Source organism: Penicillium waksmanii, assembly GCF_028829765.1.
Source record: "Penicillium waksmanii strain IBT 27052 chromosome Unknown utg000009l:1.0-4314994.0:1.0-4318279.0, whole genome shotgun sequence".
NCBI lineage: Eukaryota > Fungi > Ascomycota > Eurotiomycetes > Eurotiales > Aspergillaceae > Penicillium > Penicillium waksmanii.
Genome location: NW_026643255.1, coordinates 4,160,357 through 4,184,864, shown reverse-complemented (window position 1 = coordinate 4,184,864; position 24,508 = coordinate 4,160,357). Strand labels below are relative to the sequence as shown.

Below are 24,508 nucleotides of genomic sequence, written 5' to 3'. Positions count from 1 at the left end.
GATTCCAGGCATGGCGTTCCGTATATGCTCCATATTCTTATAGAAGAGTAGACGAAAATAGAGAATCGAATTATCTCTTGAAATCCCGTGAGTGGACATTTATAGGGGAGACACAGTAGGTTGTGGCTCAAGTAAAGCAAGCAATCATTTTCAACCGAGATTGGATCCACAATAAAGTTCTCTCCTGTCTCATAATACAGAACCAGCTGCTGGTAACAGGAGATTATTGACTTGAATGCCGGTTGAATTTCGCTTGACCATGTAGCGTTGAAGAAGCGAGTACCAAGCACCGAGGGTTGGGCAAAGCGGCGGCTTGCCTTCATAATAGCAGACTCTCGAAGGACCCTGCCCTCAAACTTCGCGCACATAGGGATTCTTGGCGGCGAGTTACTTACCAACCCCTGCAAGAATGTGCAACTGCAGAAACGGTGGGAGTAAATAATAGAAGCACAAGAGTGTCAGATCAAGATTTACCTGTAGATCATAGCAAGCGTTTGATACCCAAGAACATCCACTCCACCTATCCATGCGATAATCTTGGTCACACCATTCATATGCATCTCAACAGCTTCTGTGTTGGCTTCAAAAATCTAAATTGTATCCCATGAATTAAGTTTGATCTCGCATCAAGGCTCCAGAGCCAATAAAACCTTCTCTTCATAAGAAAATCTTGGAATACCTACCTCAGAGATAATCAGGTGAGTAATCATGAACACAGTTGATTCCAAGCATATGTTGCTTTTATTTTGCAATACTTTTTGAAGTGATTTCATTGTTCCAATGCGAAAGCGGATCGTATCTTGCGCCGGCTGCTGCACAATGGTTGAAGGGGCCCCGAACGCTTTGAGAGCAGCAGTGCGATGAGATGCACTGATCGATAACTTGATATGCATCAAAATAGGATCATCGAGTACTTTTTTCCAAAACCAGAGCGTCACATCGCTGGGGCAGAGAGGGAAACAGGATCTTGCGCAATAAACTCGATCTGTTGATTGAACGATTAAACACAGCACAGTATAGTACACCAAATAAAAAACTAGCGAGGAGTCGGTCAGGGTAGAGATTGGGAGGTCTTGTTTAACCTTTACTTTACTCACAATGTTGGAAGTAAATGTTCGGATTTTGGTTCGTGCTACCAATTAGAGCGGGAGCTCCGTCAAGAACCCCGGCTTGCAGAGACGGTCCTATAACCGATCCTTCGGCTTCAAGATCTTTGTCACTATCGCCTCGTGGTCGGGATAGACAATGGTAATTATTCTGCAGAACCTTTGTAGTCGTGGTATCGAAACATCGCGGATTGTACTCCGCTGACTCTTTTTCTCTTCGTAGACGATGATGTCTGAACCTCACAAAAGCTTGCTTAGATCGGAGTAATTCGCGAGGGCGAATTTGATCATCATGGTGATTGATCCACAGAAAGTCCTCTGTTGGTCGTACTGAACGTTTCTTTGTGTCCGAAGCCGCGTTGAGTTTCTCACGGGGTGCCATAGGTAGATCGACTGACACAAATTTCTCTTTTAACTTGTAATGTTGCAGTACTGTGGGAGATCCAAGAACTTTGTCTATTCTGAGATTACACATGACTAGTAGGAAGTTACCCCTGAAAACCCGCTCTCGGGCCCCGCGGCAAACTATCACGTCCAACCCGCTCAGTCGGGGTGATGGGTTAATGGTCGCTTATGGAAGCCGAATCACTAGTTTCAGAGGGGGGGGTAAACGCAGTCAGCCCCGACTGCCCTTCCTCGGGTCCGGTTCACTACGGGCGCGCGGCCTCACCCTGTCCCACCTGGGCGGGATTCCTGACTGTAATTTCCGGGGGACCCCCTGATTATAGTTTTCTATTCGGATGGACGGGGTCTTTTTGAGGATCCTTTTGAAGAGAGTAGCCGCTTCGCTAGCTAGTTTGTAGTCCAATTCTGTATTCTCTACGATTAATATCCGAGGGGAAGTTACAGTAGTGTGCTCGGGTGGTGAAGTTGGCGGGTTAGTTAGTTTAACTGTAACAGTCACATTTGTGATTGCCTTTCGTCGTGATGACATTTCGCGTCAGATATCGATGCCTATCAATAATTTCGAATCCCCAAATTACTTGCGCATCCCACCCTTTCGTTTTGTTATGAGCAACCTCGTCGATCACGGTCTTTGATGGGCTTCCTTCGCCCAACCTCTGACGAAGAACCTCGTCAGAAACCTCCGATGTATTCGCATACCGCAACATCATCGTAATATATCCAAATACATGCAGAGAATATTCCTTTTCCTCTCCATTGATTGGGTAGTATCCTTCGCTGTCGAAGCTTCCGGGCCTCACGGTCTGCTTTATGTGCAATGTGGTTACCGGGGCCGCAGATAATTCATTGCAACTTGGAGTCTCCATGCTTTCCGGCTTGAGATTTGCGCTTAAAATGGCTTGGGATATATTCAATGAAAGACTCGCACAACTTAGGATCTTGCGAACCACTCAAGGCACACCTTGCTGGAATGAAGCTAGAAATCGTAGTATATACCATCCAGCAATTTCTCGAAGACCCACCTGCTCAAGGATCTTGTCGGGATCATTGGATAGTTTCCTGTCCTTGAGTAGTTATCTATCAGTACTGTAGCCCTCGCGATGATGGAGTGCTAACTTACCAAATTCCACACCCCTTTGAAATTCGGGGTGTCCTTGGATAAAGGTGCAGCGATTGAGTACTCCGAGAAGATATCACCGCTTGATCGATTCGATTTATTTCGAGTGGCATGGCGAGCTAGCTAAATATATGAATTTTATTTCCACTCAGTCTGGTTCACCTCTCTTAATCACGCAACTTGGTGTTTCGGAGTCGGAATCGGCCTCCGAGCCTGGTATTAAATTTTGAGAGCCCGAAAAAAATGGAATGTTGTAATTCTGCCCTGGTGGCTTGTTTCCAGGTTCTTTCCAGCACCGATCTAAACGCGAACTGTCCGAAAATATGAAATCCGCACAGTTGTGCCTTTACAATGCAAAATCCTTTTACTCAACTTCAATCCGAGGCTCAATTTAAAATTTCGAGCCAATATTTAAGTAAAAACTTCTCGGAAGTGCTACAGGCTTCCAATTCAGACTATTCGCAGCACTGAAAAGACACCAGGATAATTATAAATTAAACGGTAACGTCGGCTATGGTATTTGAAAATGCTTGCAAGCAATGCATTACTTTCCTGAGAGGCAGAACAGCTTCCATATACTCCCTAGCCACAACATGGTTTCTAAGAGGTTCTAGTGGGCTATGGTATGAAATATACGGAGCAGAGCTGCCTTCTTCAATGAATTCGCCAGGTAAATACTCCGGGATGCCAAAAGAGTGATCAAGTTTCCTCAAGATTCCGAAGCTGAGCTCAACTAATACCTGCAGTTTGGCCTTGAAATGGCCCTCCATTTCAAATCCTCCAAACTGCAATGTCGGGAGTGCAAGAACCTTGGCTGCGTCATCTGGCGGGATCATCAGAAGGGTCTGGTATATTTGGGTGAAAAGAGAATGATAAATGTGGATGAGCTGAAAATAGGCTGATAATATAGTCAAAGACTCCGATAGCTGATAGCCGGGAGAGCTTGTGTCTCCGAAAACATTTGACAGCGCGGGTCTTATTTCTGTATATCCGGGTTCATGCGATGTCATGAAGCTAGGTATATCATCAAAATCAAGCCAACCATTGACTCCTTCATTCGGTACCGAACAAGAATCTTCACGGGGGCTCGTATCATGTTCTGTGGGTGTTATAGGAGACAGATTCCACACGTCATTGATGGGAAACATGGCCCCTGGTTGAACGATGTCCAAGAATTTAGACGAATGATTCAATATTCGAAAAATAGGTAAATCGATCTTTGAAGCGCCTTGATCGGAATTCTCACTCATGACAAGTGAAGAGCTCAAATTGTTTGATGCTGCGTCTAGAAGCTCGAGATCAGAGATAAGCTCAACGTTTAGTTGCATAATATTTCTGAGTTGGTCATATGAGTATTGTGCGTAATGGTTTGTCGTAGGAAATGGATACTCGTATTGCGCAGAAGATGGCTCGCTACCCCAGCGGCTTCCTGAGATGCTTGGATGAATATAGATTGGTGAATTGAAAGTGTCATTTTTTATTGGATTTGTTGAATCGAAGCCAGAATCGGTCGGAAGATGCTGTGGTATGTCCAAAATGTCTGGCCCAAACCCCGGATTCTCGGAATTCAAGTTGTTTTCAGTCACATGCATATCGTGGTACATGGATGGCTGTAGGGTTGGGATATTAGAATTATTTATCCGATCAATTATCTGCATCTCTGGGTTGAAATATCTTACAGGATACGGAGAAATGTCATTCCAGGGCAGGTAGTCCTGACTCCACTGATTGAAGGACAATAGTTGATGAGACACCGAATGCATTTGGGGCTCCTTCGTGTCCGAGAAATTAGAAGCTGCGTCATTTTCTAGGAACGGAAAGATGTTCGGGTCAATCGACGCATTAAGCTTCTGCTGTTCTATTCTGCGGCAGACCCCCGAGGATGCGGTTGCTTTTCTCACTCTCGAACCGGATGATCGATGAAGAACTTGAGATGCAGTAGGACCACCTCTGTCTCCGGATATCTCAACTCGACTTCGAGAGAAAGAATATATATCCTTCTTTGGTGAATGGAATTGTTGAACTGGCTGTCCAACAGTTGTAGTACACGTCACCTGGGCTTTGAGACACCTCTCGCATGATCTGCCATTTACTTGATAACGCTCACAGCGTAGCTTGAACCCACGACATCTGTCGCAGGCAGAGCGTCTTGATTGTCTGTAGTTGATATTCGGTTGTATGGCGCTCATAGCAATGTTCATCGGTCGTGATACTTGAACGATATTGTCGTGAGCAGTAGTTTGAGGTACCTTACGCGAAATTTAATCAGTTTCCACCTACTGTTACCCTCTTTTCTATCGCCTTGTAACGAAGTCACCTATCTCTTTTCCCTGGAAGATTTGGATGCAAGCTATTCGTAGACCGGTCCAAATAGTGTGACACAAGTCTATAGACCTATTTGAAATACAAGTCCCAGGTCTTGGTGCACGAAACGTACAAGCAATGGTGAAGATCAGCGTATACAGTCTATGACTGCGTAGAGAGCTGGAATAGTATAGATCAACCCTTTTTTTTCTTTTTTTTTTGCTTTCTTCTCTGGGGATGCGATTGCATTTAGCACTCAAAAAGGACCTGCATCTCACCCCAAAGCCATTTGTCATATCCTGAAGATTACTAGTACGAGAACTAATCTTGAGCGGCAAATTTGACAAAATCGGATTTAGCTCAAGCCCAGGTATAACCAAGTGACATTCGCCAAAGCTATTGAAAAAAAAAAAAAAAAAAAAAAAAAACCAAAGACAAGCTATTAAATAGCGTTACAGGCCCTTCTTTTTGCACAGAAGGGTCTTCAGGCGAGAATCGGCAGTAGTAAGTGAGTAGATATTTACCATCTGTCATCCATCTCCACGGTCAGAAGGCAACCTGTGAACCTGAGTCTTAGGGATAGACAGTTTTTAAATAAGGCCAGGAAAGTCTCATGGGACCCTAGTAATTCTTCAGGACACAGCTCGTGGCTCTAGACCCACCGATGTCGTGATACGCCCGGCTATTTGGTTTGGTAACAAACTACTTCAGGTGACCTGGAAATTTTCCGCGTGGTTCAAGTTCAATCTAAGATGTTTAGAAATAAAACGTGGAGGGCGTATGGATATGAGCCAGGCATGTTCTTGGCTATAGCTCCTGTCTTCACCGACTCTTTCATATCAGGCTCTCGATCAGTTAGTTGGTTTCTAAGCGGGCTGCAGCACCAGATCAAACATCAATATGAGTGTAAGAATCCCACTTGGGCGGTAAATGTTCCAGGATATGAGTCATTGTATGCAAGTATTCTCTCCAGCGGGGCATGCGCGAGAGATGTCGCACAGCGGAGTCTAAAGTTCTTGTTTCAAACATGATAGAATGTTTTACAGCAGTGACACGCCTCTATCTCTAGTAAATGCCACTCACATTAGCAACTTCGGCAATTTGGTGAAAATCTTACCCAGTATGAGTATGGTTAGCAGGGGTCCGAGAACAAAACAGGTCAAGTTTAAGGGAGAATAACTTTACAAACGCAATCATCTGGCTTCAAATTATTCCCTGGTGGGTTCAAGTCTGCGGTGCAATCCTAAAAGAGTAGACCCCCCACACACATGACTGCTCAGGTGCGAGGCTGGGCAATACATTGTATTCAATGCCGTTGGAACTAAGAACTACCATCATGAAGAAAGGATTCGATAGTAGGAATAGAACAATCACTTTTGGTTTCCATGGTATCTTCGCTGTAACGCGCTCAAAATCCATATGTACATAGACGAAAATAATCAACCACGACTTCGATAATCCACTCCATCACCACCTTATGGCTTATAGGACCGGTGGTGCGACAAAGGAATCAGGAATTCCGTCGAAGACCCAATTCAGACTATCGAAAACTTCCGAAAATCCAGCTTCGCTGAAGAAGGCAGCGCTCTCGTCGAATTGGGCAGGAAGCATAAGCGACGGGTCATCCATAGACTGGTCCTGCGGTCGCGCTGAAGAGCCTGCTGCCGATGATATATCTTGATTGGCTATTGCTGCCGCGGCTAGAAGATGTAATCAGTATGGCCCGATGGCAGAAGAAAGATTTGACACGCAACCAATGACTGACCTTGCATTTCTTCGATACTTTTCATGGGTCGGAACCGCTGGCGCCAGCGCCATACAGTATCATAAACGTGACTCATACTCATGCGACAACGAACCTTCAGTTGAAGAATGTCCTCCTCAACGGGTTCCGGGCCACTAGCATTCCACATTTGGGCCAGAATGTCAGCAAGGCGGATCGGACGATCGTGGTCCATCACACTGATTCTGCGAATGGCCGAGATGGCACCATTAAACAATAGTTTCCCGTGGTTGAAATCGATGTGCCGGTTGAAGTTGCTCTTGAGAAGTTTCATTAGTGCGAATGCTGCAGATACGATCATCTGCAGGATGTAGTTTGTAGAATGACCAATCAATTCGCCCGGTGATGTTTCGAGGTCGAGGACCCTTCCCAAGAAGGAAGTTGTCGCGATAAAGAGTTTTGTCAGGTCATCGCTGCGAGGACTGGCTCCCAGGAACACAAAGTATCGGAAATGTAATTCTGCTGCTCGCAGATGGATCATGTTAATTGCTAGAAGTCGATGTTAGCTGTGACGTGGGATAGGTGCCTCGGCGGGTTCATGGATTGGCCTACCGGAAATATCACGGCCAAACTCCACTTCCATTTCTCGCAATTCGCTTTCAAGAATCTGAACAATGACAAGCTTCTCGGCACTGACGAACTCTCCGGGTTCAGGCTTGCTGCTATAAAGTGCCTTGGTAACTCGGTCGCAGAATTTCTCGATGCGGAGGCGAATGGTCAGGTCGTTGGGGAGACGGTAGTCGGCGTCTTTGAGAGATGCAGGCTCAAGAGCCCAGTCGTAGATGGTGCTTGGGGGCTGGCCGTATCCGGTGGCAACACTGTCCAACATTAGCACTTGTCGGTATATCATGATGGAACAATGGGTACAGACTTTTGAGCAACTATGTTGCAAATCACCCAAGTATGAAGGCGATCCTTCAACGCCTCTCCTTGAACCTCCATTCTGAATGTGGTAAACTCTTCAGCTTGAACTGGCCGGTGCAAACCTAATTGCATGGCAATCTGCATCATCAGACCGCTCAGCATGAAAGTTGCATCCGTGCGTTGACTCGTAGTCGGAAGAGGCCATGTGCATAACACACACAACGCTTTCACGACACGGTAGTCTTGCGGAACACTGGTGATCGTTGACCAGAGAAGTCTACTGAAGGGACCCGACAATGCAGTGAGCAGTCCGGGTTCGGTCGGAGATCTGCGGCTAGCCACACAGATGATGGTCCATGCTAATAGAGGACATCGATTAAGATAAACTTCAGACGGCTTGGGAGGGTTCAGTAGTGGCAGAAAAGGGTGGTAGTAGTTGAAGTACCTGGGACAAGTTCAACATGTTAGCCCAGGACTTGAAGCTCAAGGTTTGGTATAAGATGGTCCTACTGTTCGTAGAGTCTTGAAACCCGAGCACGAGAGAGAGAAATATCCTCGAGCCGCCATGGGGTGTTTTCATCCTGCGACAGAATCGACCCGTCCCTTTGCATAGTCAACGGGGTTGCCATTGAGGCATGCGGCTCTGCCGGTACAGATACAGGCCTGGGGCGATCGACAGCAGCCGAGTCACGGCGAGCAAAAACCTCCTCTGAGCCTTCGGACAGGTCGTCGCCGACATGGCCATCAGCAGGCACCTCCTGGTCCGATGGATTGGTTGCCAGCTTGCGTCGGAGATCAGCGATCTCCTTTTCCATTTCTGCATTGCGTCTGCACTACCATTAGCAAGAGCATAGGATATAAGGAAGGAATAAAGAGAGATTACCGGCGCTTGGAGATACGTTTGAATGATTGTTCCACTTTACAATCGATGCCAAGGCGACGGCAGCGTGAGCAAGCTGCAGCCGGAGTCTGTACTATATCACATCGTAGCTATTTGAAATAGCAAAAGAATTAGTGGGTCAAAACTTTCGTAGGGAATGGCGGGGGGGGTGGCAGGGTGAAGGTCAAGTGGAAGGATGGAATGGAATGTATCGAGTTGAGTCCACTCCAATCCACCTCAGCCTTGACTTCGACTGCGACCTCGACTCGGCCTCAAAGCGGAAACCGGATCGGAGGAGAGGAGCTGCATGTCTGCCAGCACGGTGGCTCACCTTCTGTTGCTTGCACTCATTGCAGGCCTTGCGGCTGCCACCTCGGCGCTTGCCCGTGACAGGCGGGGTCTTCTCCATCTCGCCAGATTCGGGACTGCGCTGCAAGAACTCGCCCGGGGCAGGCCGGGGAAGTCGAGGGGACCGAAAGTCGCTGGGGAAGAGAGGTGGCCCATTCGGTGCCAGCAAGTTCCGATATTCCAGGTCCATCAGGATCGTCTCCCGATATAAAAACCCCAACCTGCACGAGGAGATGCTTTGCGAATGACCCTCCGCCGGAAATCGGCGAAATCGGCCCAGAAGAATGAAGGGGGTGGAGACAAAATGAGGCTGCTATGGAGTGTCATTGGACAATGTGAAACTACGAAGTCTCGCGACGGTCGGAGGTTGGACAGTCACGTGGTATCTCGCAGTCACGGGGACGTAGTCACGGGGTGTCACGGGGTCGAAGTCAAGGTCTCAACGTTTACGCAGACCCCGTGACCAAGTATGTTCCTGCCTTGCTGCCTTGCAAAAGACTCCACCGCATCTACACATCCACACAACACAACTACACTTCAGCTTCCCTTTCTAATTACAGTTAAACTGTGCTTATTTCGTCTTTTTTATATAACGCTTTCTCTTATTCTCTTCTCTCGTCTATCACCCAATTTATATCGACCCTTTTCCGTTTCAAATCTATTTCCCGATTTCAAGTTGAAAGATATATCTGGCAACTCGCGTGAGCGTTAGAACCGTGACCTGGGTCTCCAGAAACCTCCAGGGCTCCAACCACTAGCATCAACTCCTACCTTGGATGTACCAACCGAGGCATTACACCTGGGCAGACAACTCGGCTTCCTTTCGAGCTCCCGCACTCAGTGTCCCGTCTCCTCATCCTGAAAAGCGTTTTCTGCACTTCAGCCTACCTCTCACCAGTTCTTTCTATGGCATCGCCCACTGGCAATCGCGGAATCGCAGTCATCTCTGGGGGGCAGTGCCGCAAACAACCTCGTCGATGTATTCGATGCCCTGCGACAAAGCAAGGAATGTCCTCTGAGCTACATCATCCCTATTAGTGACAACGGAGGCTCATCATCGGAGCTGATTCGAATCTTCGGCGGCCCTGGAATTGGTGATGTTCGCAGTGAGTCCGAGTCTACGTCCCCCAATCCCCAAACTCCACCCGGGCCTGCTGATTTCTTGTTCAATAATGAACCCCTATTAACTTTACATCAGGTCGACTTGTTCGTCTCATCCCGGACTCATCAAATAATCCAGAACGCACGGCCATCAAGCTATTATTCAATCATCGTCTTCCCGCCGAAGGCACTGCGGCATCGCAGGAATGGCTCTCAATCGTAGATGGCACCTCTAGCTTGTGGCTTTCCGTCACTCCGGCCAAAAAGGAACTGATTCGTTCTTTTTTCAACATGTTGAATCTCGAGATTCTGAAACGAGCCCGGCCCCCGTCATCGACCTTTGACTTCACTTCCGCGAGCGTTGGAAACCTTTTTCTCACTGGTGCACGGCTTTTCAGTGGGAGCTTCGAGAGCGCCATCTATCTGCTAGGCAGCATTTGTGGCGTGCAGTCCGATATTGTACGCGTGATCCCAGCCATCAACTCAAACTTTTCACACCACATCTCCGCCACACTGGTCAATGGAACTGTCATTGTCGGCCAAAACAGCATCTCCCATCCCAGTGAAGAAACAGCTCTCCAGTCTCCCTCTCGAGTCCGACGGCCAAGTCTTCTTCTAGCTGATGGAGATGATCTAGAAGACACTGACCTTTCCGATATATCCGATACGGTTTCCTACGAAGAAGATCATCTACCTGGGTCTCTTGCGACGCTGCGTAACAAAAACATTTCCTTTAGCAAACATGTCAATGAAGATTTACCAAGTCGCATCAGCCGAATCTGGTACATCAATCCATATGGCCAGGAAATTCGCCCGGCAGCTAACCCCCGTGTGCTGGAAGCATTGAATGACGCACAAGCTATCATCTACAGCATTGGTTCTTTATACACATCTATTTTACCTGCAGTCATCCTCCGTGGAGTTGGAAAAAGTATAGTGACAAGCCCCGCTCGCCACAAGATCCTCATCTTGAATGGATCCTTAGACCGGGAGACCGGTCCGCCTTCCGAACCATTCGCAGCATCAGATTTTGTCGAAGCAATCACACGCGCAGGCGAAGAAAGCCGAGGGCGACTCCAACACACGCACCGTAGGTCGTTTGACTCGCCAGCATCGCCAGCAACCGTCCGTCCGAAGACCCCACTTCCGTATACATCATACGTGACTCACATTCTGCACCTGGATGGGCCCGGTACACCACGTGTGGATCGAGAGAAGTTGGCGGAAATGGGGATTGAGGCACTTCGTCTGTATGGGCGCAAAATCACGACGGTGCAGGGTGGTCAGGAAGTGGTGGTTGGCATGCGATATGATTCCAATGCCTTGCTCCAGGCGCTTGAGGTTGTACTGGGGAAGAAAGGGGATGCGATGGTTAGAGGTGGACTTGGGAGTGGTCTAGGGCGCAGGAATACGCTAGAGCCCACGCGACGAGAGAAATAAATGCAATCTATAGAATCTAAAAAAAAGGAGAAGGAGGAGGAGGAGGTAGAAGAAGGAACATCATACAAAACCTCCTGGACAAAATGGAGACGAGGAGAGAGACCCAACTGCCTCTACACTCCACCTTGCGAGTAACTGTCTTGATCGACCAAGAGAGTTCAAGTTCATTTCCCAGCCGAGATGCGCCACGCATGCCGAGGTCCGAATGCGGGGAAGCCGTTGATGTCGCTGCGATAAAACAACACGATGGGACTGCATCGACAGCTTGAACCTGACTTAGATGAAAGAATAACATAGCCATCATAATTATCATGAATTTCGATCTGCCGAAGGACTTACGAACCTATCTACAATCAATCGATACTTTTATCGATCAGAATATCTCACCGTTACAGCATAAAGACGACAATAATCGTTTCTTTGACCATCGCCGCGAGCATGCACGCACCGATTGGGATAATCAAGGCAATCCACGTCCAGAATGGGAACAATTACTGAGTGAGATGCCCTTTGCGACCATCAAAGATCGTATATATATGAGGAAACTTGATATGGCTGACACCATTCCAGAGCAGGCACGCGAACTGGCAGACGATGCTGGCTTCTATCGTTTCGCTCTGCCTCGAGAATATGGAGGACAAGAACACCCCAATAGCAACGTGTGGATGTCGGCAATCCGATTCCATCTTGCTTCACATTCAGTCTATGGAGGCGGGCTCGGCCTTGCCAATGACCTACAAAACGAGCACAGCATCATCGGCAATTTCCCAGACGTATTGATGGTTCACCATTTTGGAAGTGAAGAACAGCGACAGATGCTTATTCCTGCACGCCTGCGTGGGCAATTTCGTATGACGTTTGGCCTTACCGAGCCAGATCACGGCAGCGATGCGACCTTCATGTCGACCACAGCGCGTGCAACACGCGGCGGCTTCGAGATTACCGGGGCGAAGAAGTGGCAAACAGGGGCTCACCACTGCACGCACTTTTTGATCTTTGCGCGCACATCGGGCGCAGCTGGCTCGGCCAGAGGCATCACAGCATTCCTCGTGCCCCGGGACACTCCTGGGGTGCGTATCGCTAGCTACGAATGGACACTCAACATGCCGACCGACCACGCCACCGTCGAACTGGACCGAGCGTGGGTCCCGAGCTCCGCGGTGCTGGGTATCGTCGATCAAGGACTCGCGCTCGCGCAAACCTTTGTCCATGAAAATCGCATTCGCCAGGCCGCTAGTTCCTGTGGCGCTGCGAAGTATTGTCTAGAGCGCAGTATTGAGCGTGCGCGGTCGCGTCAAATTTGGGGCGAAGGAAAGACGCTTGCCGACAATCAAGCCATCCAGTTCCCCGTGGTCGAGTTGATGACCCAAGTAGAAATGTTACGATTGCTCATCCTTAAGACGAGCTGGGAAATGGATCGTGTGGTGGCCGAGTGTCGAACCACTGGCAAACGGCCTTGGGTCGAGATTGAGCGTCAACTGAGCGATCGCGTGGCGATGTGTAACTTTTGGGCAAATCGCCTTTGCTGCCAGGCTGCAGACCGAGCAATCCAGGTGCGTCAAGGTTCAAGCTTCAAGCTGTTCAAGTTCCAAGGTTGTTGTATAAATTCACCAAGTGCTCAGGCTAAATACCCCTGGTAGATCCACGGAGGCGACGGATACTCTCGCCACTATCCCTTTGAGCATATATATCGCCATTTCCGTCGCTATCGGATCACCGAAGGAGCAGAAGAGATTCAAATGCGCAAAATTGCAGCTTACCTCTTTGGATTTGCAGGCCCACAGAAAAAAGAGGCGAAGATTTAGAATTTAAAGTTGGACTGAAGAGATCATCTGCAAACGGCTCTTCGTTCAGTCACCCCTTCAAGTAGACCCTTCTTCAAGTTCTACTTCAATTCAACAACAATACACATTCACTACTTTGTACTACAAATCCACCTCTCACTGACATTCACCTGATCACATTAACATTTTTTCCGGCTTGTCTTTCCTTTCTGGTTCATTTTTACCTAAGAAAATTGTCTCCACACGGCGTCAGTGGGCCTTTGCCTTGTCGGAACCCCACCGAGCCGGTGAAAACGGAAGTCTGCAAGCTTGTTCCACCCAAAAAAAAAAAGATTGAGAAAAAAAAAGAAAAGAAAGAAAATTAACGACATCGAAGACATTCCAGACCTCAAACCTCTTGCCAACAGCTTCTCACCGGCCATTTATAATTGGTGACGCCAGTTGATCGCCAATATGGGCTCGGATGATGTCGCCACTGAGATCGTCTCGGACAAGAGAACCAACGAAAAGCCTCCCAAATACTCAGAGGTCGCGCAGGATATCAAGCCTTCCGATGCCGAGAATAACAACAATCAGTCGCCGCCTGGCGAGCTGAAGCGGAAGCTGAAGAGTCGACACTTGCAGATGATCGCCATCGGTTCGTTCTCTACACCTTATCAGATCTATCGAATCTATACTAACCAAGTTGATTGATGCAGGCGGTACAATTGGAACAGGTGAGCAGTCGCATCGGATGCGCCGTATGAAATAGGAGCCAAACTAATTGAGCTGCTTTATAGGTCTCTTTATCTCAAGCGGAACGGCCATCGCGGAATCGGGCCCGGCAGGTGCTTTGATTGCCTACATCTTCGTCGGAACTATTGTCTTTTCGGTCATGACATCTCTCGGAGAGATAGCGACCTATATCCCCACCTCCGGTGCCTTCACCTCATATGCGGCTCGGTTGATCGACCCTAGTCTCGGGTTCTCTATGGGTTGGATCTACTGGTTCAACTGGGCCTCAACCTTCGCCGTTGAATTGACCGCATGTGGAACGATCATACAGTACTGGGATCCGAGCTTGAATATCGCTATCTTTGTCGGTGCCTTCTGGGTCTTGATCACGGCTGTCAATTTCCTACCAGTGAGCTTCTATGGTGAAATTGAATTCTGGTTCTCTACCATCAAGGTTGCCACCGTGATTGGCTTTATGATCTTTGCGATCTGCGTTGATGTCGGTGTGGGTAAGCAAGGCTATCTCGGTTTTCAAACCTGGTCGGACCCTGGAGCTTTTGCTACGTATAAGATTGATACGCCCGAGTCCGTCGGCAAGTTTGTCGGATTCTGGGCCGTGCTCATCCAGGCAGGCTTCTCCTACCAAGGAACAGAGTTAGTTGGTGTCGCTGCTGGAGAAACTGAGAATCCCCAGAAGACAGTCCCATCCGCGATTCGCAAAACCTTCTTTCGAATTTTGTTGTTCTTTGTCCTGACCATCTTTTTTATCGGGCTTCTTGTCCCGTATACCAATGGTTCCCTCACTTCTGGCAAAACGGATGCCTCAGCAAGTCCGATGGTTATTGCGGCCGATCTTGCCGGTGTTAAAGTCCTCCCGAGTCTTATCAACGCAGTCTTGCTCACAGTTGTGCTGTCAGCGGCCAATTCAAATGTCTACAGTGGCAGCCGTATCTTGACAGGTCTCGCAAATGAAGGATTTGCCCCTAAAATCTTCGGTCGCGTGAATGCAGCCGGTGTTCCCTACGTCAGCGTTTTCACGACCGCGTTGTTCGGACTTCTCGGTTTCATGAACGTCTCAGAAAACGCTGGGCAGGTATTCAACTGGCTCGTCAATCTCTCCAGTGTGGCGGGTTTTGTGACATGGTCCTCTATCAATGCATGCCACATCGCATTCATGCGGGCGCTAGCAGCACGCGGCATCTCACGCGATACCCTTCCATACAAAGCCATGTGCCAACCATACCTGGCTTGGTACGGTCTCTTTTTCAATATCCTCATTGCATTGACTCAAGGATTCACCGCGTTCATCCCCCATTTCGATGTCGCCTCCTTTTTCTTCGCCTATATCTGCCCGATCGTCTTTGTTGTGCTCTACGTTTCCCACAAGGTTATCACCCGAGCGCCATTTGTTAAATCGGCCGAGGCTGATATCGATACTGGCCGACTGCCATACGAGAAGGAAACCGGTCCGCCAAAGGCATGGTACTGGAGAGTATGGGGTTGGATCACGAAGTGATACGTCCCCGTGTTAGGCTCCGATCAATGCCTCTGATGACTGTCATGTCTAGATCTTTCTCTTGAATGATCTCAAATATTCTCTTGCATTTTCTCATAGCAACTTTCATTCCAAATCATCATCGTCGAGGTGTTCCTCCCCATTCATATCATTCTCTTTCAATAAGATATAGAATTGTATTCAATCATAGACCAACCGTAGGCTGCGACTCTAGATATTTTGTTCAAACACACTTCAAGTAACGAGCCATCACAGCTATACCTCCTATTAAGGCGGTTATACCGGTCCAAAGTACAATAGTCCCATATCGACTCCCATATGTGCCCCATGCATGGCTTTGCCATCCGTCTGCCTTCAATAGTGCCTCGCTCAATGGCCCGCTAACCACATTTCCGATACCACGACCAGTCTCCATGAAGGGAAATATCACACTAAAATCCGTCGCCGGGTTGGCATGCTGTACTTCATGTGCAATACTTGACCATGTGGACGAGTAGCCTCCAGCCAGTAATCCATAGACAATGCAAAAGACATAAAGGGACCACAGATTGCTAGAAAATCCCCAAATGAAAAAAACAGAGATAACAGAGCCAGCAGTGGTGATGAGAAGGCATGTAGTGACGTGATACCGATCAGAGAGAAAGCCGATGATGATAGAGCCAAACACTGATGTAACGTTGAAAAGTATAACTGTGAGAGAAGACAAGAGCTCATTGACACCCATTTGGCTGGCGTATGTTGGGAGATAAATTGTGGGTAAGAAGAAACCCAGTGCCTGAACAGTGTTGCCAATTTGGTAGATGAGAAATACTTTGCTGTAGAGAAAGCGAAAGTTGAGCCGGCGTTGAACAACAGCGTGGGAAACTGGAATGCGTGGCCGATGAAAGTATAGAAACGGAATAGAAAGAAGAAACAATCCAACTGATGATATTCTCAATGTAGTTGGTACACCGTATCTGTCCAATAACCACTCTATGGCGAGTGGGAACAGCACGCCAGATAGTCCAGAGCCAGACTACCGGAAGCCACATTAGTATTTATTGCGTGTTTTGTCCACACTAGGCACGATTGGAAGCTTACCCATACGACTCCAAAAGCAAGACCCTTTCGCTTGACAAACCATTCGGACATGAATAGAATGGAAGGTGTATATGCCAGTGAACCGCCCACCCCAAACCCAATTCCTTGAGATAGAATGAGATGCGTGACACTGGTTGAAAATGAGCTTAGCGCCAATGAAACGCACATTAGAATGACGCCAATAGTTGATACCCAGCGAGCAATTTGTGGAAGTAGAATCATTCCTATTATAGGCAAAGGTGCTATAAGATATGCAATTCCCTATATCCCGAATTAGTTCAGTGATAGAAAGCAACTTGACGGAGATTATGAGAAACCACCATTGCACATGTTCCAATAGCGGCAATGTTGTTTGAACCTTGGAATGGTTCATGTGTACTGTAATACTTCTGAAAGATTCCAAATGAGAAAGCATATCCTAGAAAACAGTCAGCTCTATATCAGAACTTAAATATGAATAGATACCTACCCCACACAAGCGCTTCTAGCATTGCGCTGGCTAATAGAAAAAGCCATGCATGTCTTCCTCCGTCAATTGGAGGTAAGCCATCATCACATGGGTGATCTTCATCAATGCTGCAGTGGATTGGAGAATCTTGAGAAGTTTTCGATTTTAATTCTGTTTCGCCGCTGTCATAATTCTCTTTGAAGGCCATGCTGATGTAGACATTTGGTTGGAAGAGAATTCAAAGTGTTAAATCATGGATGCAACGTTATTTGGGCAAGCTATGGACCAAGGTGAGAATGTGATCGACGGGATGAGAAGTGGCCTAAACAAGTATTTAGGATGACGAAAGAAATACCTTTGAGCTTTGCGAGGAAAATCCAAGCAGGTATGATCCATAAAATCAGGCCAAAAATCCTTCAGAAGAACAGTGTATTCTCATGCTCTTATGCTGAATCTACAGGCTTCAATTCGGAACTTTTGAGGGGCAGCTGAACGTCCGAAGAATGATTTTTTTTTTTCTCCTCACTCAAAGAAATGAATAAATGGCATTAGCCTGGGGATTGCGTGTTATCCCATTCCATTATCAACATTTTTTATTTGGTAGGAATGTGAGAGCTGGACTTGGAATGCTGAGCAACACAACATCGGGGAACCGCGACACGTTGCTCACGACGGGAGCTCTGTTGGACAACCCTAATCAGATATCCAGACAATTAATTAGCAACATTAAACAGAATCGTCATTTCCGGTCCACATAATGAATGACCCATGATCTTAGTATGAAGTGGTGGGACTACCGTTTGTCACACAAATCACAGAAAGAGCTAAATTTGTGATAACCAACCGCTTAGTGAAATCATCCAGACAGTTATTCGCCGAGTTATTATATTCACCTCTTTGGATGAAGGGAAATTTTTTGGGATATGCTGAATGCTCATTCATTGCCAACATGTTCAAGATCCAATCAGTATGCGGATTTTCGCCTTCAATCCTCACCTCAATCTTGGCCTCCCCTGTCGGTATACGTATAATTCTTCTTGGGAAAATGGAAAATCAGCATCTGTCGGCTTTTTACGAACTACTTGAATTTATAGGTAAAACGAGTACCTGATTTGTTCCAAGGTTTATAGTACCGCAATGTCAGATCTATTTTCCAGGGCAGGCAATGCGTCTCAACTTCCATGTCCATCCCTTCTTCCGGGCTCTTCTGTAACTGTACTCGATGTAAAGAAAGTGACAACGTTTCAAGGTATTCAACTAAATGCATTTATATGCTATATGCTACGGAAGATTCTATTCCGGGTGGAATTACGCTATGTACTTTCAAGGTAACTAGTTATTCTACCAAAACAACTTGAAGCGAGGAAAACCAATGCAGAATACCCCAGGTAAACCGGTATCACATAAGAATATCCAAAAATCAATATTACCCGAGACCCAACAACTACTCATCGAGAAGTTGATAGGCTGTACTTTCATAGCAATTTACTTGGATGTGGTTCAAGTTGATAATCCAGCTTTAGCCTATACGTGGATTCACGTCGGGTCATAGAAAGAAGTCCCTTTTATAATGGCTCAGGTCAAACCCACTTGTTTTGTTTTCTATCATAAATTTGAAACTACGTCTCTTTGGTGACAGTCGCCACTGGCTGTAATCTGCCTTCATGAGACAAGTATGATGGGGTTATACTCGGTCGAGTTAACAGACCATCTCTGTCTAGCAACCAAGAAGCCGCGTGAAAAGCGAGAAGAAGCTCGGAGAAATATTTCCTTATTGTATAACTGGACCGGAAGAATGCCGACCACACCTCTATCATGCTCTTATGCTCATTGGATACGGTCAGGAAATGTCCCGGACGTTGGATATTAACTACTATCATCTCCCTAGTTCGAAAATATTAGACCATCTCGTACTAGCAAATTGGCTTTGGGAAGTAGGTTGCTTTCGAGCTCTTCCTTTTGTCGACCATTCACCCAGCTTCCGCGGTTGGGCCCTGTATATCTCCTTCGGTCCATGTGGCTGCCTCCATGGCCAGTGCAGATTTGATCGCTGACTCCTCCGCTGCACGACAACGAAGTCTGTACACCAAATTGCAAAGGTGGAAGGGGGGTTTGATTTCCCACTAGTGTTTCCTTGAGTCGCAGCCTTGGAAGACTATGCACAAGGTCCGATAATTTAGTTTGGTTAGTACAATTCTAAATCTACAGCTGACGCATCTCTAAAGAATACCAGCTACCTGAGGGGGAAAAAATTAAGTATTCATTTTGTCGGAAGACCATCCTCCTTCTAATTTAAACGGGGTATCTTTAAAAGTCCGCCGGGGCTGGTAGCTTTTCCGGGGTATCATCACGAAATTTGGAGGTGATCAGATCACCGAACGATGGCGACCATTCCACGCGAGGGGTGAGGCTCTCAAGCCCCCAGAGCTCGGATAGAAATTTCAAAATGGAGGTATGGGTAAATTCGGCGAGATCATCTGCGGGCTTATTTTGAACTAGCCCCTTGCTGACCCAGGGCGAAATGAGCATGGTCGGGACGCGGATGCCTAGGCGATCAAAGTGGAACACATATGGGCTTCCATCTGGGGCCGTCTCGGTATAAGTCAGACTGTCACCTGGTGGTATGTCTGAGGGAGGAGGAACATGGTCGGCAAAGCCTCCATGTTCGTCAAATGTCAAAATGAAGAGCGTGTCGTTCCACTGCGGAGAGCCCCGTATAGCCTCATATATACCCTTCACAAAGTTCTCGCCCATGTTTATCGGAGAGGGAGGATGCATTGACATGTAATTGCAACACTCCGGGTTGATCCAAGTGAATGCAGGAAGGGTTCCAGCTTCGGCATCTTTATAGAATTGTTCGATAGGGCGTATGTTCGACCGGGCGGTGTTCGACTTGGCTGTCCACTGGTAGAACAGGGCGTCTGGTAGGAAGGAGGGGTCTGATTTGGTCGAGTTCTCGTAGTTGGCCCATGAGATTCCCTTGTCCGATAGCTGTTCGAAGATAGATGTTTGTGGGAGGCCGGATCGATTGAAAGCATCGTCATTCATTCCATGACCATACGAGGTTCCAGAGGTCAAGTAGGCGCGGTTTGGATTCGTCGGTCCCGGGACAGCGGCGAACCATCGGTCGAAGAGGACGTAGTTTTCTGCGATCGCGTTGAAGACGGGGATGTGGTCAGGGGTAAAATAGTTGATGACCTCGGCTGCGCGTGTCAGATTGTCTATCTCATAAGAAGCTCGTTGTTCGGTGATGAACCCATCCATCCAGGATTGAGACTCGATTAACGGGTGGTAGGTTCCAAAAATTTGCATATTACCACCGGCGATGCTATGGTTAGGATCTTCGGAGGCGATGTTCTGCGCCGTGTTTTGGGCGCAGATTTTGTCGGAGCGCAACTGCGACACATTGGCCGGGTTGCAGAAGGGGCGTTTCAAGACGCCATCAATATCAGCATCGTATGTGAGCCCGCCAAAGAAATGGTCGAATGACAGATTCTCCTGAACCAAAACCACCACGTTCTTGATGTTGCTCAGGCCGCCCGCTTTCTGAGATCGCGCGATTGTGCCGACGACAAGGGCGAACAGCACCAGGAACAGGGTCATAGTCGATGCCAACTGCGATCGAGATTGAAAAGGGTCATTTCCTTTCCTGGTCCAAAAATAATGCGCCAGGCTTTCCCGTGACATCGGGGGTCCACGCACAATCCACTGATGGCCCCCATTTCCCCTCATCGTCTCCACCATACCAGTTTCATGTGGGAGGTGGAGAGTCTCTCATTGGCCATAAATAGCGGGACTGCCTGATCGGGATTCGCGATATCTGAGCCTTTGGGGGTCCGGAGGCTGAGCGGAGGTTGAGATATCGCGTTGGCAATTCTCTCGGTAGATAAAATTCGTACTGTCAACCCTCGCATTGCTCAAGATTAAAGCTGTGGTCTACGGAACTTTTTCAACTTCCTAATACCATACCGGCCGATCAATATAGTGCTCAGCATGCATCCAGATACCAGGACCCCAAAGGCAGGGACGCTCTCCTCGAAGGAGTTGATCACGTTCATTCCAAACAGGCCAGCCACGAAGGTCGACACGGCAAAACCCAGCATCCAGATTTCCAGCTGAGCCTCGAAGATCATGATCTCATTCCGCCGAATATCGAGAACAGACTGGATCGTGTCTACCGTCCGATTAACGTCGCCAATCAAGGCGTTGGCGGATTCCGCAATTGCATCCGCGTTTTTATAATAGGCCTCCAGCAGATACTCCACCTCTTGGTGATCGGCCGATAGATGCGCGTGGCCAGCTTTGCGATCGGATAAATACATCATCGCCATGTCCTCATCATTACCGAGGACCTCTTGTAAAGCCGAGCGCACTTGACGAGCACGCGACTCCGTATTGACCAGTCTCTTTCCATGGTGTCGAAGCCTTCGGAGAGCGGAATGAACGGAATCTTCCTGTTGAGAAGCGGACAGACTCTGCTCGGCATCGCGTCGAATTAAGACATTTTCCGCCTCTAGTGTCGCGATGACAGCCGCGAGTGCTGCGTCGAGGACCCGGTGCTCGAATTGCAGCTTGCCAGAGAGGCCGAGCCCGAATTCAGGGTTGCCCTGTAACCTGCTTCGTAAATCTTTCAAGAGAACATCTTGAATGCGAACCTCGTTGTCTTCTGGCTCCAGCAGGACCAGTAGCACTTGATCCGATTTTACCAGAAGCCGTAAACTGAAAAAGCTGATGAAGATGGTATTCGGGCGGACCAGGAGATGAGGAAAGCCCGCGGAGACAAGATCGATGTTTCGCAAATCTCGCCCATCCAGATCATAGTCCTTGGCGATTTGGGCCTTGGTCAAACTTTGATGAGAAGGCTCAAGTGAGTCCCCCCAGGCGGAAGAGCATGCATTGGATTTCGGTAGATTCATTCAGACGACTGCGCGATAGGACGAGGGATTGGTTGAAGACTTCCTGATTAAAGGTATCGTCTTGTTTGATATCATTGGATGGCATTATATGAAGACGCTTCTGGGTGGATGTGGCCATGTTTCGTGGGGTCAACAACGACGGTGATGGAGTGGATGTATATGTCGGGGAGGGCCTTGACCATGTTGATGCTGACAGGCAACCCCATCGTGATGGAGGTATGGAGTTGACCGAGATCCCTTGAGCCATCCAGGTGGAAATCCTACCAGCCCATACTCTGCACATGATGTCCAAACCACCGATGAAATGAATGCAGCCTGGAGGAGTTCAAGTTGGGGAAAGTTGGAGAAGTTCACGGGAATCCCAAAGGGGAAGCTGCATTAGTCAGCCCATTAGTAAACAGGCACAGTCACACTCCATACTATTAGAAGTACTCTTAAACCGTGTATAAAGGCTCAAGTTAGAAAATAGCTAATTCCAAGATAGCCAATGTAGTGGATCCATCTACTTTGGCATGTCACAGTGCTCTGCCACGCTGTTTTGTGCTTCGTCGGTCGACAGTGCGCCGAAAGGGCGAGTCGGGGTCCTATCGACAAATATTGCGGGCCAATCGAAGAGCGGGGTATACGTATACAATGATCAAACATAATTATATGTACAGCAGTTACGTATAAACCATGAAGAACAGTTGGGGAATGTCCGAGATCCATTCGGGCGACACCACGCCGACAGATCTAAACAGAAGCCACCTACGCGAAGCTTGTAACGGGTGATTGACTCATATCTATGGGAGAGCATTCAGTATTTAAGTATAGAGATTCGGATTCCAAGTTCAATTATATCAGATTCATCTGTAAAGTTTAAGTGCCGGATGCTGCAAAATGACCGAAACTGTGTGTTCTTCTTACCATCCCGAACAAGCAACAATAGCATGGCTGACCAGATACACAGGATAATCTGTCATGCCTGCTGTATGGCCCTGGCAAGGCTCGATTTGAGAATCGAGAGATCCCAACCCTCGAGGACCCGCATGATATTCTAGTTCGCATCGCGTATGTGGGTGTCTGTGGAAGTGATGTAAGTCCAGATCCTCTTGGTCAATCCAATAGTGAGCCCTCCCAAGATATCCCTCTTGCTAACTTAAAAAAGGCTCACTTCTGGGCTCACGGCGGTGTGATCAGGATGGTCTCGGACGAAGAACCGCTGGTCATGGGCCACGAGGCATCAGGGGTTGTACACACCGTTGGGACGGCAGTGACGAAAGTCGTCCCTGGAGACCGCGTCGCGATTGAGCCCGGATTCCCCTGTCGGAGATGTAAACAATGCAAGGCAGGGAAGTATAATCTCTGTCCGCAGATGCAGTTTGCCGCCGACCCGCCGGGAAACCACGGTACCTTGACACGTCTCTTCCGCACGCCCGAGGATTTCGTGTATCGGATTCCTGAGACGGTGTCGCTGGAGGAAGGTGTTCTCATCGAGCCATTGAGTGTGGCAGTTCACGGGGCTCGTCTGGCTGATCTCACTCCGGGGCAGACGGTCCTGGTTCAGGGATCGGGGACAATTGGTCTGCTGGCAGCAGCGACGGCCAAGGCCTTTGGGGCGAAGGAGGTGTTTATCTCTGATATCAACCCCACAAAGCTGGAATTTGCACGAGACTTTGTGGAATGCCGGACATTCATGCCAGATGTCAAGTCGCAACCAGAGAAAGACGCAGAGCGAATGAAGAACGAGCTGGATCTGGGTGAAGGGGTAGATGTGGTTCTGGAATGTACGGGAGTGGAGTCCTCGGTCCAGACGGGGATTTATGCCTCGGGACCTGGAGGAGTGGTGGTTCAAATCGGACTTGGCAAACCGGATCTGAGAGTACCCATCTTGAATATGTGTGAGAAGGAGACGGTCCTGAAGACGGGTTGGCGATATGGACCGGGAGACTTTGAAGTGGCCCTCGGGTTGCTCAGCTCCGGCCGGATGGAGGTCAAATCATTGATTAGTAGAATTGTTCCCTTTGAGCAGGCACCTGAAGCGTGGGAAATGACAAGGAGGGGAGAGGGGATCAAAAATTTGATCCGGGTGCAATAGGTGGCGGCTAGGGATTAGGAGTCCATGAGGTAGTGCTTCGCGTGGCAATTAATCTGCTTCCTCTGTTTTCATTCCCTCCTCGTACATAGAGTATGGTTTAAAGAGCGTTTGTAAATAGTTTATTTCTGCGGAAGAGTGGAAAAGTAAACAAGTTAAGCTTTGGTTACTAAGCAAAAATCCGACCTGACGCCAAGGCGGAAGCCGCCACGTGACTAGGGTTCCCCGCAATATACGATATCTATACGATACAACGCTCAACCCACAAACAAAAACTCGACTCCGGAGGGGATCGAACCCTCGATCTTTCGCTTTGACATCAGGATGACGTAGGAGGCGAACTCCTTACCACTTGGACACGGAGCCTGTCTTGAAGTTTGTTTTTCCGAAATTTGATACATATTGATATATCATGAAGATGCGGGAGATTGTGGCTGAAGTGTGGCTGAAGTATGGCTGAGTGCGGACCTCCCAGAGCCTGTAGGGATCATCCACAGCTATTATCTTTCTTCTTCTTATTACGTTACCCTGATACGGGGTTATATCTCGGATAGAGCTTTGGGAGTCCCACTGAGGCAGGGAGTGGGAGGTACTTGTAGTTGGCGGTAGTCCGACAATACCTCGGCAG

General features: G+C 48.1%; 10 protein-coding genes across 10 annotated transcripts; 4 read left to right on the top strand and 6 right to left on the bottom strand.

Annotated features, from left to right (window-relative positions):
• Positions 1-3,122: 3,122 nt before the first annotated feature.
• fmpR (Zn(II)2Cys6 domain-containing transcription factor fsqA) lies at positions 3,123-4,877 on the bottom strand (the record flags this gene model as incomplete). Its single annotated transcript, XM_057271119.1, has 2 exons — positions 3,123-4,238; positions 4,308-4,877. Coding segments are annotated over 2 exons (1,686 nt in total), but the record flags the coding sequence as incomplete, so codon positions are not given.
• Positions 4,878-6,414: 1,537 nt separating this feature from the next.
• Positions 6,415-8,997, bottom strand: N7481_011899 (transcription factor domain-containing protein; the record flags this gene model as incomplete). Its single annotated transcript, XM_057271118.1, has 7 exons — positions 6,415-6,632; positions 6,698-7,204; positions 7,268-7,533; positions 7,587-8,024; positions 8,090-8,407; positions 8,463-8,569; positions 8,791-8,997. The coding sequence occupies 7 exons, from the start codon at positions 8,995-8,997 to the stop codon at positions 6,415-6,417; spliced, it is 2,061 nt and encodes a 686-aa protein (XP_057118292.1).
• A 586-nt stretch (positions 8,998-9,583) lies between these two features.
• Positions 9,584-11,348, top strand: N7481_011898 (gluconeogenesis factor YvcK family protein; the record flags this gene model as incomplete). Its single annotated transcript, XM_057271117.1, has 3 exons — positions 9,584-9,649; positions 9,706-9,913; positions 10,006-11,348. 3 exons carry the CDS (start codon positions 9,584-9,586, stop codon positions 11,346-11,348), a joined length of 1,617 nt encoding a protein of 538 aa, XP_057118291.1.
• Positions 11,349-11,659: 311 nt separating this feature from the next.
• On the top strand, positions 11,660-13,153 carry N7481_011897 (acyl-CoA dehydrogenase family protein; the record flags this gene model as incomplete). The annotated part of the gene is made up of 2 exons (XM_057271116.1): positions 11,660-12,901; positions 12,989-13,153. 2 exons carry the CDS (start codon positions 11,660-11,662, stop codon positions 13,151-13,153), a joined length of 1,407 nt encoding a protein of 468 aa, XP_057118290.1.
• A 432-nt stretch (positions 13,154-13,585) lies between these two features.
• On the top strand, positions 13,586-15,362 carry N7481_011896 (putative amino acid permease (Can1); the record flags this gene model as incomplete). Its single annotated transcript, XM_057271115.1, has 3 exons — positions 13,586-13,769; positions 13,831-13,848; positions 13,912-15,362. The coding sequence occupies 3 exons, from the start codon at positions 13,586-13,588 to the stop codon at positions 15,360-15,362; spliced, it is 1,653 nt and encodes a 550-aa protein (XP_057118289.1).
• A 223-nt stretch (positions 15,363-15,585) lies between these two features.
• Positions 15,586-17,098, bottom strand: N7481_011895 (uncharacterized protein; the record flags this gene model as incomplete). Its single annotated transcript, XM_057271114.1, has 4 exons — positions 15,586-16,377; positions 16,443-16,703; positions 16,760-16,860; positions 16,912-17,098. The coding sequence occupies 4 exons, from the start codon at positions 17,096-17,098 to the stop codon at positions 15,586-15,588; spliced, it is 1,341 nt and encodes a 446-aa protein (XP_057118288.1).
• Positions 17,099-19,197: 2,099 nt separating this feature from the next.
• N7481_011894 (putative phosphatidylglycerol specific phospholipase) lies at positions 19,198-20,493 on the bottom strand (the record flags this gene model as incomplete). The annotated part of the gene is made up of 1 exon (XM_057271113.1): positions 19,198-20,493. One exon carries the CDS (start codon positions 20,491-20,493, stop codon positions 19,198-19,200), a length of 1,296 nt encoding a protein of 431 aa, XP_057118287.1.
• A 320-nt stretch (positions 20,494-20,813) lies between these two features.
• Positions 20,814-21,806, bottom strand: N7481_011893 (CorA family magnesium transporter; the record flags this gene model as incomplete). The annotated part of the gene is made up of 1 exon (XM_057271112.1): positions 20,814-21,806. One exon carries the CDS (start codon positions 21,804-21,806, stop codon positions 20,814-20,816), a length of 993 nt encoding a protein of 330 aa, XP_057118286.1.
• Positions 21,807-21,879: 73 nt separating this feature from the next.
• N7481_011892 (uncharacterized protein) lies at positions 21,880-22,121 on the bottom strand (the record flags this gene model as incomplete). Its single annotated transcript, XM_057271111.1, is given in 2 exon segments — positions 21,880-22,066; positions 22,081-22,121. Coding segments are annotated over 2 exon segments (228 nt in total), but the record flags the coding sequence as incomplete, so codon positions are not given.
• Positions 22,122-22,685: 564 nt separating this feature from the next.
• N7481_011891 (NAD(P)-dependent alcohol dehydrogenase) lies at positions 22,686-23,883 on the top strand (the record flags this gene model as incomplete). The annotated part of the gene is made up of 3 exons (XM_057271110.1): positions 22,686-22,697; positions 22,756-22,881; positions 22,954-23,883. The coding sequence occupies 3 exons, from the start codon at positions 22,686-22,688 to the stop codon at positions 23,881-23,883; spliced, it is 1,068 nt and encodes a 355-aa protein (XP_057118284.1).
• Between the last annotated feature and the right edge of the window lie 625 nt (positions 23,884-24,508).